Source organism: Leptomonas pyrrhocoris (assembly GCF_001293395.1).
Source record: "Leptomonas pyrrhocoris isolate H10 chromosome Unknown, whole genome shotgun sequence".
Lineage (NCBI taxonomy): Eukaryota > Euglenozoa > Kinetoplastea > Trypanosomatida > Trypanosomatidae > Leptomonas > Leptomonas pyrrhocoris.
Genome location: NW_015438357.1, coordinates 776963 through 788039, shown reverse-complemented (window position 1 = coordinate 788039; position 11077 = coordinate 776963). Strand labels below are relative to the sequence as shown.

At 54.1% G+C, this 11077-nt stretch overlaps 2 protein-coding genes across 5 annotated transcripts in view; both read right to left on the bottom strand.

Moving 5' to 3' along the window:
• Positions 1–528: 528 nt before the first annotated feature.
• ABB37_00235 (RING finger protein conserved) lies at positions 529–4522 on the bottom strand (the record flags this gene model as incomplete). Its single annotated transcript, XM_015796364.1, has 1 exon — positions 529–4522. The coding sequence occupies exon 1, from the start codon at positions 4351–4353 to the stop codon at positions 529–531; it is 3825 nt and encodes a 1274-aa protein (XP_015664372.1). The 5' UTR covers positions 4354–4522.
• Positions 4523–6059: 1537 nt separating this feature from the next.
• Positions 6060–11077, bottom strand: part of ABB37_00234 (beta-fructofuranosidase-like protein) — a gene marked incomplete at its 3' end in the record, with an annotated part of 5452 nt that continues 434 nt past the window's right edge. For 2 of the 4 annotated variants that reach the window (XM_015796360.1, XM_015796361.1), the window contains exon 1: positions 6060–11077. This exon is cut by the window's right edge. In XM_015796360.1, coding sequence (XP_015664368.1) covers positions 6060–10082 — 4023 coding nt within the window. In that variant the 5' untranslated portion in view covers positions 10083–11077. The other 2 variants (XM_015796362.1, XM_015796363.1) reach the window with 2 other exon arrangements.

Genomic DNA, 11077 nt, shown 5'->3' with positions numbered 1-11077 from the left:
CAAGCCTTCCCTCTTTTGCCGTTGTTTTAGGCGTATTACTCGAAAATGGAGTGAAAAGTCGATTTCTCCTCCAAATTATCGTGATGATTCGGCGGACAGAGAACGTAGATGCAAAGAAGTTGGTGCTCGTGCGAAGTATGAAGGAAAGCAACTTCTCTTCCTCTTTTGCTGAGGAGTTGCGCAACGCACAGCGCGCGAAAACAGAAAGAAAAAAAGAGACAAGCGTTGAGTGAAGAGAGGTGCGTGTGAGTTTTGATGAGAAAGAAGAAGAGGTTTCTTTCTTTTCTTTTCTCTTGGCGCTACAACGCACTGAATGGACTGCAGTGCGCACGCTACATGAGGCAACAAGATATCTTTCTAGTGCAGGCATGAAAAAAAAAAACTGCCTTGCATCAATCCCTCCCCCTCCCCCAAACGACTCGTTGTCTGGGCATCCTTCTCATTTCTTTTTCTTCTGCGATGGGGGTGGCACGCAAACGCATCAACACTGCTGCGAAGTGAGCGAAGATCACGCGATTTACTGTGAAGCTACGGAGTATCAGAATAGAGAAGGCTTCGGTACACCCCGACGCGCTGTGGTGGGCCTGGCGACTCGTCTGACGGCAGCACCGTTGACGTAAGAGGGGCGACGAGGGAGCTGACCACGGTAGCTCTTCCTGTGCCGTCAACGACCGCGGGCGTCTGCGGAGTAGAACTTGACAGCTGCGATTGCGGCTGCACGCTATTTGCTTCCCCGCTTGCAATGATTTTCTGCGGGCGCGTTTCTTCCGCTTGGGGTTGCGCTTTGCGCGACTTGCTGCTACCCGCACTGCGACGACCCTCAGCGACGTTTTCTAGCAACCACCTCGCAGGACGCACTTCATGCGCGACCGTCGGCACCGTTTGCAGCGCTGCAGGAAGAGTAGGAGTCAACACGGAAGCGACCAACGCTGCGATGCGCGTGAGAAAAATCTGGAAGGCGAAATTAAAGCAGAGACCGCCCGTGTTCGTCTGCTTCGGCACATTAAAAGCATCACGAGAGAGAGCTTTATCTCCTGAAACGCAATCGCAAGCCTTTCGGACCACTGCTGGGCTGTACAGGAGGAAAAGAGTGTGCTGAGCAAGCTGTGCATCTTTGGTCGCTGCGGTGGCGCACTCTGTGCTGGGTGACCCCTCATCAATGTCCACATGAATCCAGTTGCTCATTGACACATTTTGCTCGGACAGCTTAGCGTGAGATGCCACGGCTGCCGCTGCGTCGTCTTGGCGTCGCTTGCTTGGCGGAACACTGTTCTTTGCATCTGCAACGTCCTTGGTGGTCCTTTCCTTTTCCTCCGATTCCACCGACGCAGCGGCGACGGCAGCAAAAAGAGACGCGGACATCTCTACAACGGCGCCACCCAAGACAAGCAGCAAACGCCGCCACGCCCGCTGCGGATGGCCGTCGGTGGTGTCCCACGCTTCACTTTGCGCATCACTGTCCCGCCTCCGCTTGCGCGAAGTGTTAAGATGCTCGTGCTGCGGAAGCCCTTGGTCCTCTTCCCGATGTTCATCAGCGTGCTTGCTGGCTACATGACGTGCGCTGCTCCAAGAGCGATAGAAGATCCTAGCCAGTTGCAGCACCGCACCGTCCGGCAACAGGAAGAAATAAAAGGCACTTGGCCCGGTTCGCGACGATGCATCGGGGGCTGGACTGTTTGCTGTGGCAGGTGCGGTTTGTGCCTGTCTCCGCAATCCACTCGTCAATAAGATGTGCCGCGTATCCGCCATCCATGCACCAGGCTTTCTACCACACGAAGGATTCCAAAAGAGAGACGGTTTTGCCGAAGAGGACACGACGGAGTGGTTTGCGGTTGTGCCAGAGCTCTCCTTTTCACTTGTGGCGACATACATTTTCCATGGAGCATTCCCTCGAACGGAGAACCAGCCAATATCGATACACGGCACAGCAAACACGGCAGCAGTGCACACCGCCGGTGAGAGCGACGAGATCCTGCGCGCAGCAAAACTGTCACTGTCATGTACATCTTGGTTTTCAGACGACGCTGCTGGATAGCTTCCCGCAACGCACCGCAGCGGTGGGGCCGTAGATAAGTGTCCTGTGGTTGCAGACTCTTCTTTATTGTCGTGCTCGAGCCACACCAAATGACCCACGCGCAGTGCAGAGAAGCAATTTGGTATGTGTGGGTGGCGTTGCACATGCGCCGTCTCGAGCTGCCACACGTCGTGCGGGTGAACAGAAGCGACAGTCACGCTACTACCACTCCAATCCGACGGGTCTCTTGGTTCGTTGTCCACAAGGGTATCCAAGATGTGCGCATAGCACGATTCAGATGATGCTCGCACACATGAATAGGGCGGTGTACGTTGTGAGACGCGTGCTTGTGTTGTGGCCTGTCCTGCGTTGACGCTTGCTCGGTCGCACAGAAAAGTGTAGCCGGAAGCTGCGCTGTCCTTCTGTTTCTCTGGCAGGTGAGTTATAAAACGGGAGATGAACTCGTCTGCCAAGGGCGTCGTGTCCAATAACACGCAGCCGGGCTGATCTGTCATGAAATCAAGAACGACGTTTTCTTCTTCTCTACCAGTTGCTTTCAGACCAGTTGCATGAGGGACGCCGATGACACCAGTGCCACCATTATCAACAGACTCCAACGTTTCCGAAAGGTACGGCACTTGGGATGATGTCGTCGGCTTCGCATACGGATGAGGTGGTGCGTGGTTCGCGATTGCTTCTCCTTCGTCTTGCTGGTCTGTGCTCGGAGACTGACCAAGAATGATGAACGCATGGCACATGTTTGTAACCAGCTGCTCTTGTTCGTGTTGCGGAGATGAGGGAGGTGGCGTAGTCTGCCCATTACCCCGAGTGAGTTGCCGCCCCGTTGTAGAGGACATAACCGCATTCATGTCAGGTGAAGGTATCAGGTCTACGCTGAGCTGCAAGGCCGCCGCGGTGATGCTGGAGCGACTCGAAAGGCTTCCGCTGCTGCCTGGCAGCGCAGGGGTACTCGACGACTCATCTTTGCGTTCACCATTCTCTTCCACTGCAGGAGGGGCAAAACCTGCGCTGCGGTGTGGCGGTGCGTTCGTTGCAGCTTGCGGTTCGCACAGCTCGTCGGTGACCAAAACAGGATACTGGAGAGGAAGACGCACAATGGGCCTCGAATGCGTCTCCTCTAACGATGCACGCACTTCGTCCGCAAAGGTAATTTCTTTGCGGGGTCCGCCACAATTACGCCGTCGTCGTCGCACCGCCTCCTCATCTTCCTGTGAGCTGCTGTCGTGTCCGTGGCGAGCGCCACCGCCGCTTTGCCGTACAGTTGATGAAGCAACGGAGGGTGTAAACGCGGCTGTAACCAAATCGACTACTGCGTCGGGCGCAGAATGGGTCGACGACGGTTGCTCGTGCTGCTCTTTGTTGTCTTCTTCGGCTCCTTTCCTTTGTGCGTTGGACGGCGAAGAGTTGTGGACTGCCACGCCGACGCTGCAAGAACCGTCGGAACTGTCTGCAAGTTGACTCAACACCTCCTCTAATGCGGGGTAGGCAACGCTGAGTTGCGTGCACAGCTCGGCAACGGAGGGAACTGTGACGAGCATCCACTTGAACGCAGGTCCGAGGCAGAGAGGACACTTTTGACGCACTTTGCGTAGCTTTCGCGGACGGCTTGGAGGCGCCTCTACGGCGTTCGCGGCTGCAAACGGCGATGGTGGTCCTGCTCGCGTAGGCGTGACGGCCGTCACCACAACATCGTCTTCCTCATTTCCTCCGCTTCGCCCAGGTGACTTCGTGTCTGATGTGGTGACGGCAGTACGTGGCTCTTGTACAGATTCCTCCTCGCGCTTGGCCGCCGTTGCTGCTGCCCAACGCGCGGCAGCGGCTTCCACCTCGCCCGACAAGCGCGACCACGGCCACTGCTGTACCAACGGCACACAGCCGTCCTCTACCGCAGTGTTGACGCAGTCGTAGCAGAAACAATGCCCACACGTTTCGATAACGGCGGGCTGATGCCGCAGCAGCCGTCCACACAGCGCGCAGGTAAGACAAAGTTTGAAGCGGACACAATCTTCGAAAGAAAACGTTGGTCCACTAGAGGACGGCGTATTCGATGTAGCTGCGCAAAGTGCCACTTCGCGTGTTGAAACCGTCGTAGGCGATGTAACAGCATTGTTTTTCCAAGCGACGGGGTCTTCATCTGCGTGTGGCGCGTCGTGGTAGCTGAAAAGCTGAGAGAACGAAAAGGAGACGAGGGAAGGAGCCGTTGGCGAGTGAGCCAAGGTGGGTCGTGGAGAGCTCCGTGAAGTTCGATCACACGACGCTCCTGACTGCAGCGGAGAGGAGGGTGCAATCGACGGCGAAGGAGGTGTAGAGCTCACCATGTTGAACTCGCTCACCAAACTGATGCTGAAGATTATAGAAAGGAGTAGAAAGAAAGCAAAAACAATTTCTTCTTTCCAGTACTACTGTGTGTGTGTGTGTGTGTGTGTGTGTGTGAATCTATGAAACTTCCATTTTTGCGGCTGCAGCGAGCGGCGTGTTGTTTGCACTGAGGGGTGAAATCCCAAAAGTCAACCAAGAGAAACAGGAGGAGAAGAGGGATGCATAACGTTCGATCTCACGAGAAAGGAGCGAAAATGTGCCATAAGGGAACTGTCTCTCGTCAACAGTTCCCAGTAAAGCACCAGTTGACGACGAGCACACACGTTTCGTGCTCCCCGACCAGCAACAACAGCTCTTCACAGAGAAAGAAAAACAGCGCTACTCTTCATAACAAACGAAGTGACGAAACGTCACAAGAGAACAGGAACACTTTCAACGTGACGGTGAGTTCGTTTCTCTTTCTCCCATTTCCTTGTCTTTATTTGCGTTGTGTTGTCAAATTGCTACACTGATTAATGTACTATGTTTCCTTCAGTCTTACGTTTTGACACTTAATATTGGAATTAAAACAAGAGATTTACATGAATGAATATAAAAACAAAACAAAACACGACATAAACAACAAGAACAAGAAAAAATCCTTTCAAGTGCGCGTGTGTGTGACAATTACAAACAGAAAAGCCGAAAGATGAGCTGCTTGGTAGCAGGCATCTTCTGCAAGAGACGTTTTCACACTGATAATCGCGCAGAGAAAATAGGAAAAAACAAGAAGGGGGATTCAATTGTTATTTCGTTTTGGGAGTCGAACCAGTTTTTACAGTTACCAAGGCGCTACAGCCCGCTCATCACAAAGAGTAGACAAAGAAGAAGTGTAGAGAAACCAGGAAGATATTCCGTACTCACAGCAGTGAATTTATCTCAACTTTCTTTTTATCTTTTACAAGTCTCTTGCTGTGCGTAATAAATTTTTTTTTTACTTTAAGGGGGCTTTTGTTCTGCACTAATGCGCAGCAAAGAACAGGAAAATAACCTCTCATCTTTTGTGTTTCAACCGTTTTCTTCTATTTCTTTCCTTTTGTTGCTGCGCTACGCCATTTTACTGTATGTGAGCGCGCGGCTACGTATGCTGCTGCACTCACATGGAAGATTTTGCACCTTCAGAGGGGAGGGGGGAATGTAACGAAGGAAAAGGAAAAGGCGTTTTAAAAAAGAAACCGGCTGTATTACTCTACAGTTGACAAAGACACAAACATTTACTGGCGAAGAAGAGACTTCTTTCTGCTTATTGCTACGATAACTACAGCCGGCAAAAAATCATTATGGAACGTCGCATTGCACGGCTCGGCAAAGAAAGAGAAAAGGGGGGTGGCCTTCATGTTTTGCTTTTTTCTTCTCCCGTTCTGCATTTGGATGGAAGCTCTCGATAGCTGAAAGGAACGAGGAAGGGGGAAGAGACACATCGCGTGATGTACTCAGGTTGTCGTGATTAGATTACTTTTGATAGACACAGCAGTGACAAGAAGTGGCTCTTACGAGAAAAAAAGAAAGAAATAGAAAGGCACTTTTGATGATTCCCTTGTATTAAGTTTTACATTCTTTATCTTCTTTAAAGAAACAAATACACCATTTTTTTTTTTGAAAGAGTATGGTACAGGTGACGAAACACCAAAGAATAGAAAAACAAAAACAAGAAGAACTCCTTTAATCATTTGTCGGTCAGAAATGAGAGAAAGTTGTAGACGCTGTCCGTGTAGCTGCGTACCACGTCGGTGGGCTTGCCTGCCCACACCGTGTCCATCGTGAACACTTCTGCTGAGGCGGTCACCATGACGTGATCGAGGTTCTTGGTGTAAAGGGCAATGTGCGTTTGCGCCTCGCCGTCCGGCAGGTACAGGCGACCCGTCATCGTTTCCAAGCCGCCGTCCTTAAACACCTCCACGACGCTGTCATCGACGTAGATGTGCAGTTCCACCTCGTTCGCGTTTGCTTGCTTCACCGGCGCGCGACCCATCAGCGGTTGCGTGGAGCCGATGGAGCCGGAGACGGTGCGGCTCATGTAAAGCTGCGGGATGTTCACGGTGCCACTTTGCGCCGTGCTGTTCTGCACGAGGCCGCTCGTCTTCCAGTAGAGCGCGCACGTTGGCGACGGCGAGGACGTGTACGTCCACGACACACAGGTGCGCTGCTTAGCGCACTCGGAACTGCAGTTTGTTTCGGGGTTCGTGGCAGGGGACGCAAACATCTTGATGGGGGCGTATGTCGTGTCCTGCGCGCTCTGCGCGATGGGTGCCGCTGTCGCAGCCGGCATCTTCACCGACACCGAGGTGTAGCTGCTGAGGTTGCTGTTGCCACGGAACATGATGCCGAACTCCGGGGCTGTCTTCTCAGTGTAATAGGTGGTGCCGTCAAAGGGTGCCATGCTGGACAAGGTGAAGGTTACGATGATCTCGTGGTAGAGGGTGGCGTTGATGCCGGTGGTAAGTACAGCCGGGGCATTGCCGGACAAGGCGAGCGACCGTGCCGAGACGGGGTGGCCGGCGCGAAGACCCTTCAGTTCCGGAATGGGGAACGTCTTGATCTTCTTCTCCGTGCTGTCGTACTCGATGCCGCGCGGCAAGTTTTGCACACCAGACCAGCCCTGAGATCGGATTTGCGCGTCGCTCAGCTCGTCGTTGGTCCAGCCCCAGATCATGCGGCGGTTCAGGATGGGGTCGTGGAACGTCTTCGAGGCGTAGAGGGGGCCGTAGTCGATGAAGGTGAAGCTGCGTGCGGGATCCTCGACGAAGACGTACTGGCCGAGCTTACTGTCCAGCTGGTAGGAGCCGTACATGATGTAGTCGCGGTGCGAGGGCATGGTCGACACCTTCAGGTAGTGCTCGCCCGCCGGCGCCAGCTTGAAGAAGTCCGGGCACTCGAACATCTTGTCCAGGTCGTACTTGTACACGTAGAGGCTGTGCGAGAACTTGTAGCCAGACTGGAAGGTGGGGTCCTGCGTGCGGAAGATGACCACGTGCGCGTTGTCGCCCTCGGCGTCGTTGATGCGGGCAACAAAGGCAATCAGCCACTGGCCCGGGTGCTCCGGGTCCTCCCACCACTCCGTGGGGTCGCGGAAGTTGCCGAGCCCGACGATGCCGGGCACGTCGTCCTCCGACAGGATTGGATTCATTGGGCTCTTCTCCAATGAGTTCAGGGTGCGCTTGCCAGACAGGTCTCTCGCCGGAACGGTGGCAATGCACTGACGCTGGATGTTCTCCGGCTCCGTGCAGGTGTAGATGGCGACGGGCTCGCTGTGGTTGTTGTTGATCATCGTGCCCGAGTACACGCCCCACTTGTCATACCACTTGTCCGCCCACATCGCCACCGGCGACTCGGGGCGTGTCCACTTGACGTAGTCGTCCGACGTGACGTGGTACCACGCGATGTCGCCCCAGAGAGGGCCGTTCGGGTTGTACTGCATGTACAGGTGGATCTTACCCGTCACCGGGTCGCGGTAGGGGCCGTTCGGGTCGTTGATCCAGTTCTTCGGCGGCCGGATGTGGAAAAGGGGCTGACCCTTGATGTGTACTGACGGATCGATAGGAGCGCTTGTCGTCGTCGTCGTCGTCGTTGACTCGCACTTATTGGCAGTGGCGCAGTCGCTCGCCGTGACAGCGGGGTCCGCGGAGACGCTGATCGATCCACTTTGCCACTGCGTGGGCAGGCATCCGCAGAATTTGTTGTTCGCAATGCGCACGGTTTGGAGGCGCGGCATTGTCCCCCACGATGGCGGAATGGATCCAGTGAGGGCGTTCGTTGTGAGTGTCAACACCTGCAGCGCCGACATAGCACTCCACGACGCCGGCAGCGTCCCGTCCAGCTTCGCATTGTTGACGATGAAGATCTTCAGCGCCTTCAAGCTGCTCCACGTCGACGGCAAAGGACCGGTAAGCGACGTGCTGTACGCGTAGAGGGTTTCGAGGTTGCGCATCCCACTCCACTCGTCGGGCAGCGAGCCAGTGATGCCGGTGCTCTGCAGTGCGATGTACTCCAGCGACGTGAGTGTGCCCCAGTTCTTTGGCAGCGTGCCGGTGATGCGTGAGTTGCCGCCGAGGGACATGCGCGACACCACCACCTGCGACGCTGCCGTCACGGACGCAGGCACCGCCGGCAAAGTGCCCGTGAGACCGGAGCTCGGGAAAGCCACCGAGACGGACATGGGGTCGCACGCGACGTATGGCCAGCCACAGAAATTGCCGCACCTCCAGAGCGGTTTCAGGGCTGGAATGGAGGAAATGAAAGCCGTGAGGAAGTTTCGCGTGTTGACTTGCTGCTCCTCGGTGTAGAACGGCACCGTGTTGTCGCAGGATGAACTGCTGCTGCTGCTTGACGCGCCGGAGTGTTCGGTAACGCAGGTGCTGATGCTCTCATGTTCTGCGTTCAGCATGGCACAAAGCGTGTAGATGCGACAGAAGGACGTCGTGCACGGGTCGTCGACAACGCCACCGGTGCGGAGTACCATATAGTTTCCCCACGCTATGTCGTCGGTGAACATGTTGGTGAGAGCCGCCCGCATGTCGTCCATGCTCGACAAATTGTGAATTTTCAAGGCGGACGTGACCTCAAGTCCGGGAAGGATCTGCACAGGTTTTCCAGTCGTGTCCAGGTAGCGCTGCCTCAGCGACACAAGCCGCCAGATGCTCTCATCAAAGTCACCGATCATGTAAGCTGGGTTGTTGCCGAAAATCGGCGTAATAGAGTTGACGATAAGCAGCGGCACGCCCATACTCGGGTCAGCCACGAACGAGAAGCGGTGCGTGTGGCCGTAAATCTGCATCGCCACGACATCTCTGTTGTTGAAGAGGAGGGTGGTGTAGGCGCTCTGAAAAATGGGCTTCCAGTACATGTCACTCTCCACCGTGCCGATCGCCCCACGGCTGAGCACATTGAACACGTCCGGCAGTGGGGGGATGTGGCTCAGAATGATGAGCTTCTGTCCGGCCGACCGCGCGGCGTCGATCTCGCTCGCCAGCCAGGCAAGCTGCCCGCACGGATCGGTGTTCGACTTCTCCAACGGAGGGGTCAGTCGGTAGGTCCACACGAGCGTGTGCAGCACAGCAATGCGCAGGGTGGTGGTCACTTTGCGGCTGTAGAAGCCACATCCCGCCATCACCTCCCCCTCCACCGTAGTGAGGACGCCGTTCTTTTCCATGATGCCGATCTGCGTGTCGAGGAGCTGGTGTGGGGACTCCGACACGTTGAAGACGTAGTCCGGCATCACGTCGTTGTTGCCCATGGTCGTCCCCACTCGAGGCGTGTTAAGAGTGGAGGGGCTCGAGGAGCCGATGAGCGAAAAAGACGGCGCGAGTTCATTGAAGACGTCCGCCGTGCTGAGGCTCGACGTGCTCATCCCATGACGCTGCCAGTCACCGCCGTAGAGGGTGTACGCGTTGTGTAGATTCATTGCATCTGCCACAACAAGGTTGATGAGCGTCATGGGGGCGTCGCAGCCTTTGAAGCCGGTGGCCGGGAAAGAGTCGTTCTTGCAAACACCGTAGCCGTCTGGTGAGCCGTACTCCGGGTCGAGGTGCATATCAGAAATCAAGTTAAAGGTGATGGTCGCGGCGGCAGTCACGGCGCAGGAGATGAGAAGAACAGCAGCGACAGGGAGCAGGCGAGCAGCAACGCGTGCGCCGTAGCCACCACCACGGCCGCTGCGTCGCGCTGAGCGCACGGAGGTAAACGTCGGCATTATAAAACTTGTGCGTAGAAAAAATATTTTGTCTGTTTCTCCGTTGATAACAGTCGCGGTGTAGATGGGGACTGCTGAACTGTTATGCTTCGATGAGGAGCCGTACACGGTAGAAGAAAGAAACAAAGAAGAAGAACCAAATCAATTAGGCGGTAGTCGTGACACCCATACAATACTAACAGAAACTAATTGTTTCGGTTGAGAGCGAGAAAAAAATATATATGTGCGCTTTGAATAGTAATAATAAAAAGTACACCGGAGTTAAATTAATTATGCTTCTTTGCAATGAAGAAAAACTCTAGTCGACTACTCTCAGATCAGGAAGGAAGGAAGAAGAAAGGAGAAAGGAGAAAGATCAATAAAGTGCAAAACAGTGTCGTTACATCCCTGTATCGTTTTCATTTTCCTTAAAGGGTAGACGGCGTTATTTTCTTTTTATATTTATTTTTGAACCAATGAGAACTTTACGAAAGGGAGTTTCTTGCAGACTCAGATCGTCTGCATTTCCACCTCGTGGGGTTGGAAAAGGGGCGGGACGGTTGGAAAAAAAGAAAAAAGCCTTTCCTGGAAAAAGGTCGACTGGAGAGGAGAGAAGGAGAAAGGGAAAGTAGTACAACATGAAGCTTTCGATTCATCTCCCGGCGATTTTTTCCTGGCGCAAGCTCACAGAAAACAAGAAAAAAGAACGGTGTGAGTTCGCAAGCGACTCAACAGCAACAGACACTCACACACAGATGCACACCTACAAACCGCAATGTCGAGTAACAAGCCAGGTGGAGGACTGGAATTTGGTCTGATCCCTTCTTAGAAAGAAGCACTTTCTCATAGGGACGCTTAACAATAACGAATAAGAAGGATAGGAAGTCAAGAGTCGAAGTGATTGCACGGCATTTAGGGAAATACATAACTAGCGAGTACCTGGCATCAATGTCCCCATCAAGGCTACTCATTGTTTCTTCACTATCTAGTATCTGCCCCAATTCCGTTCTTCTTTA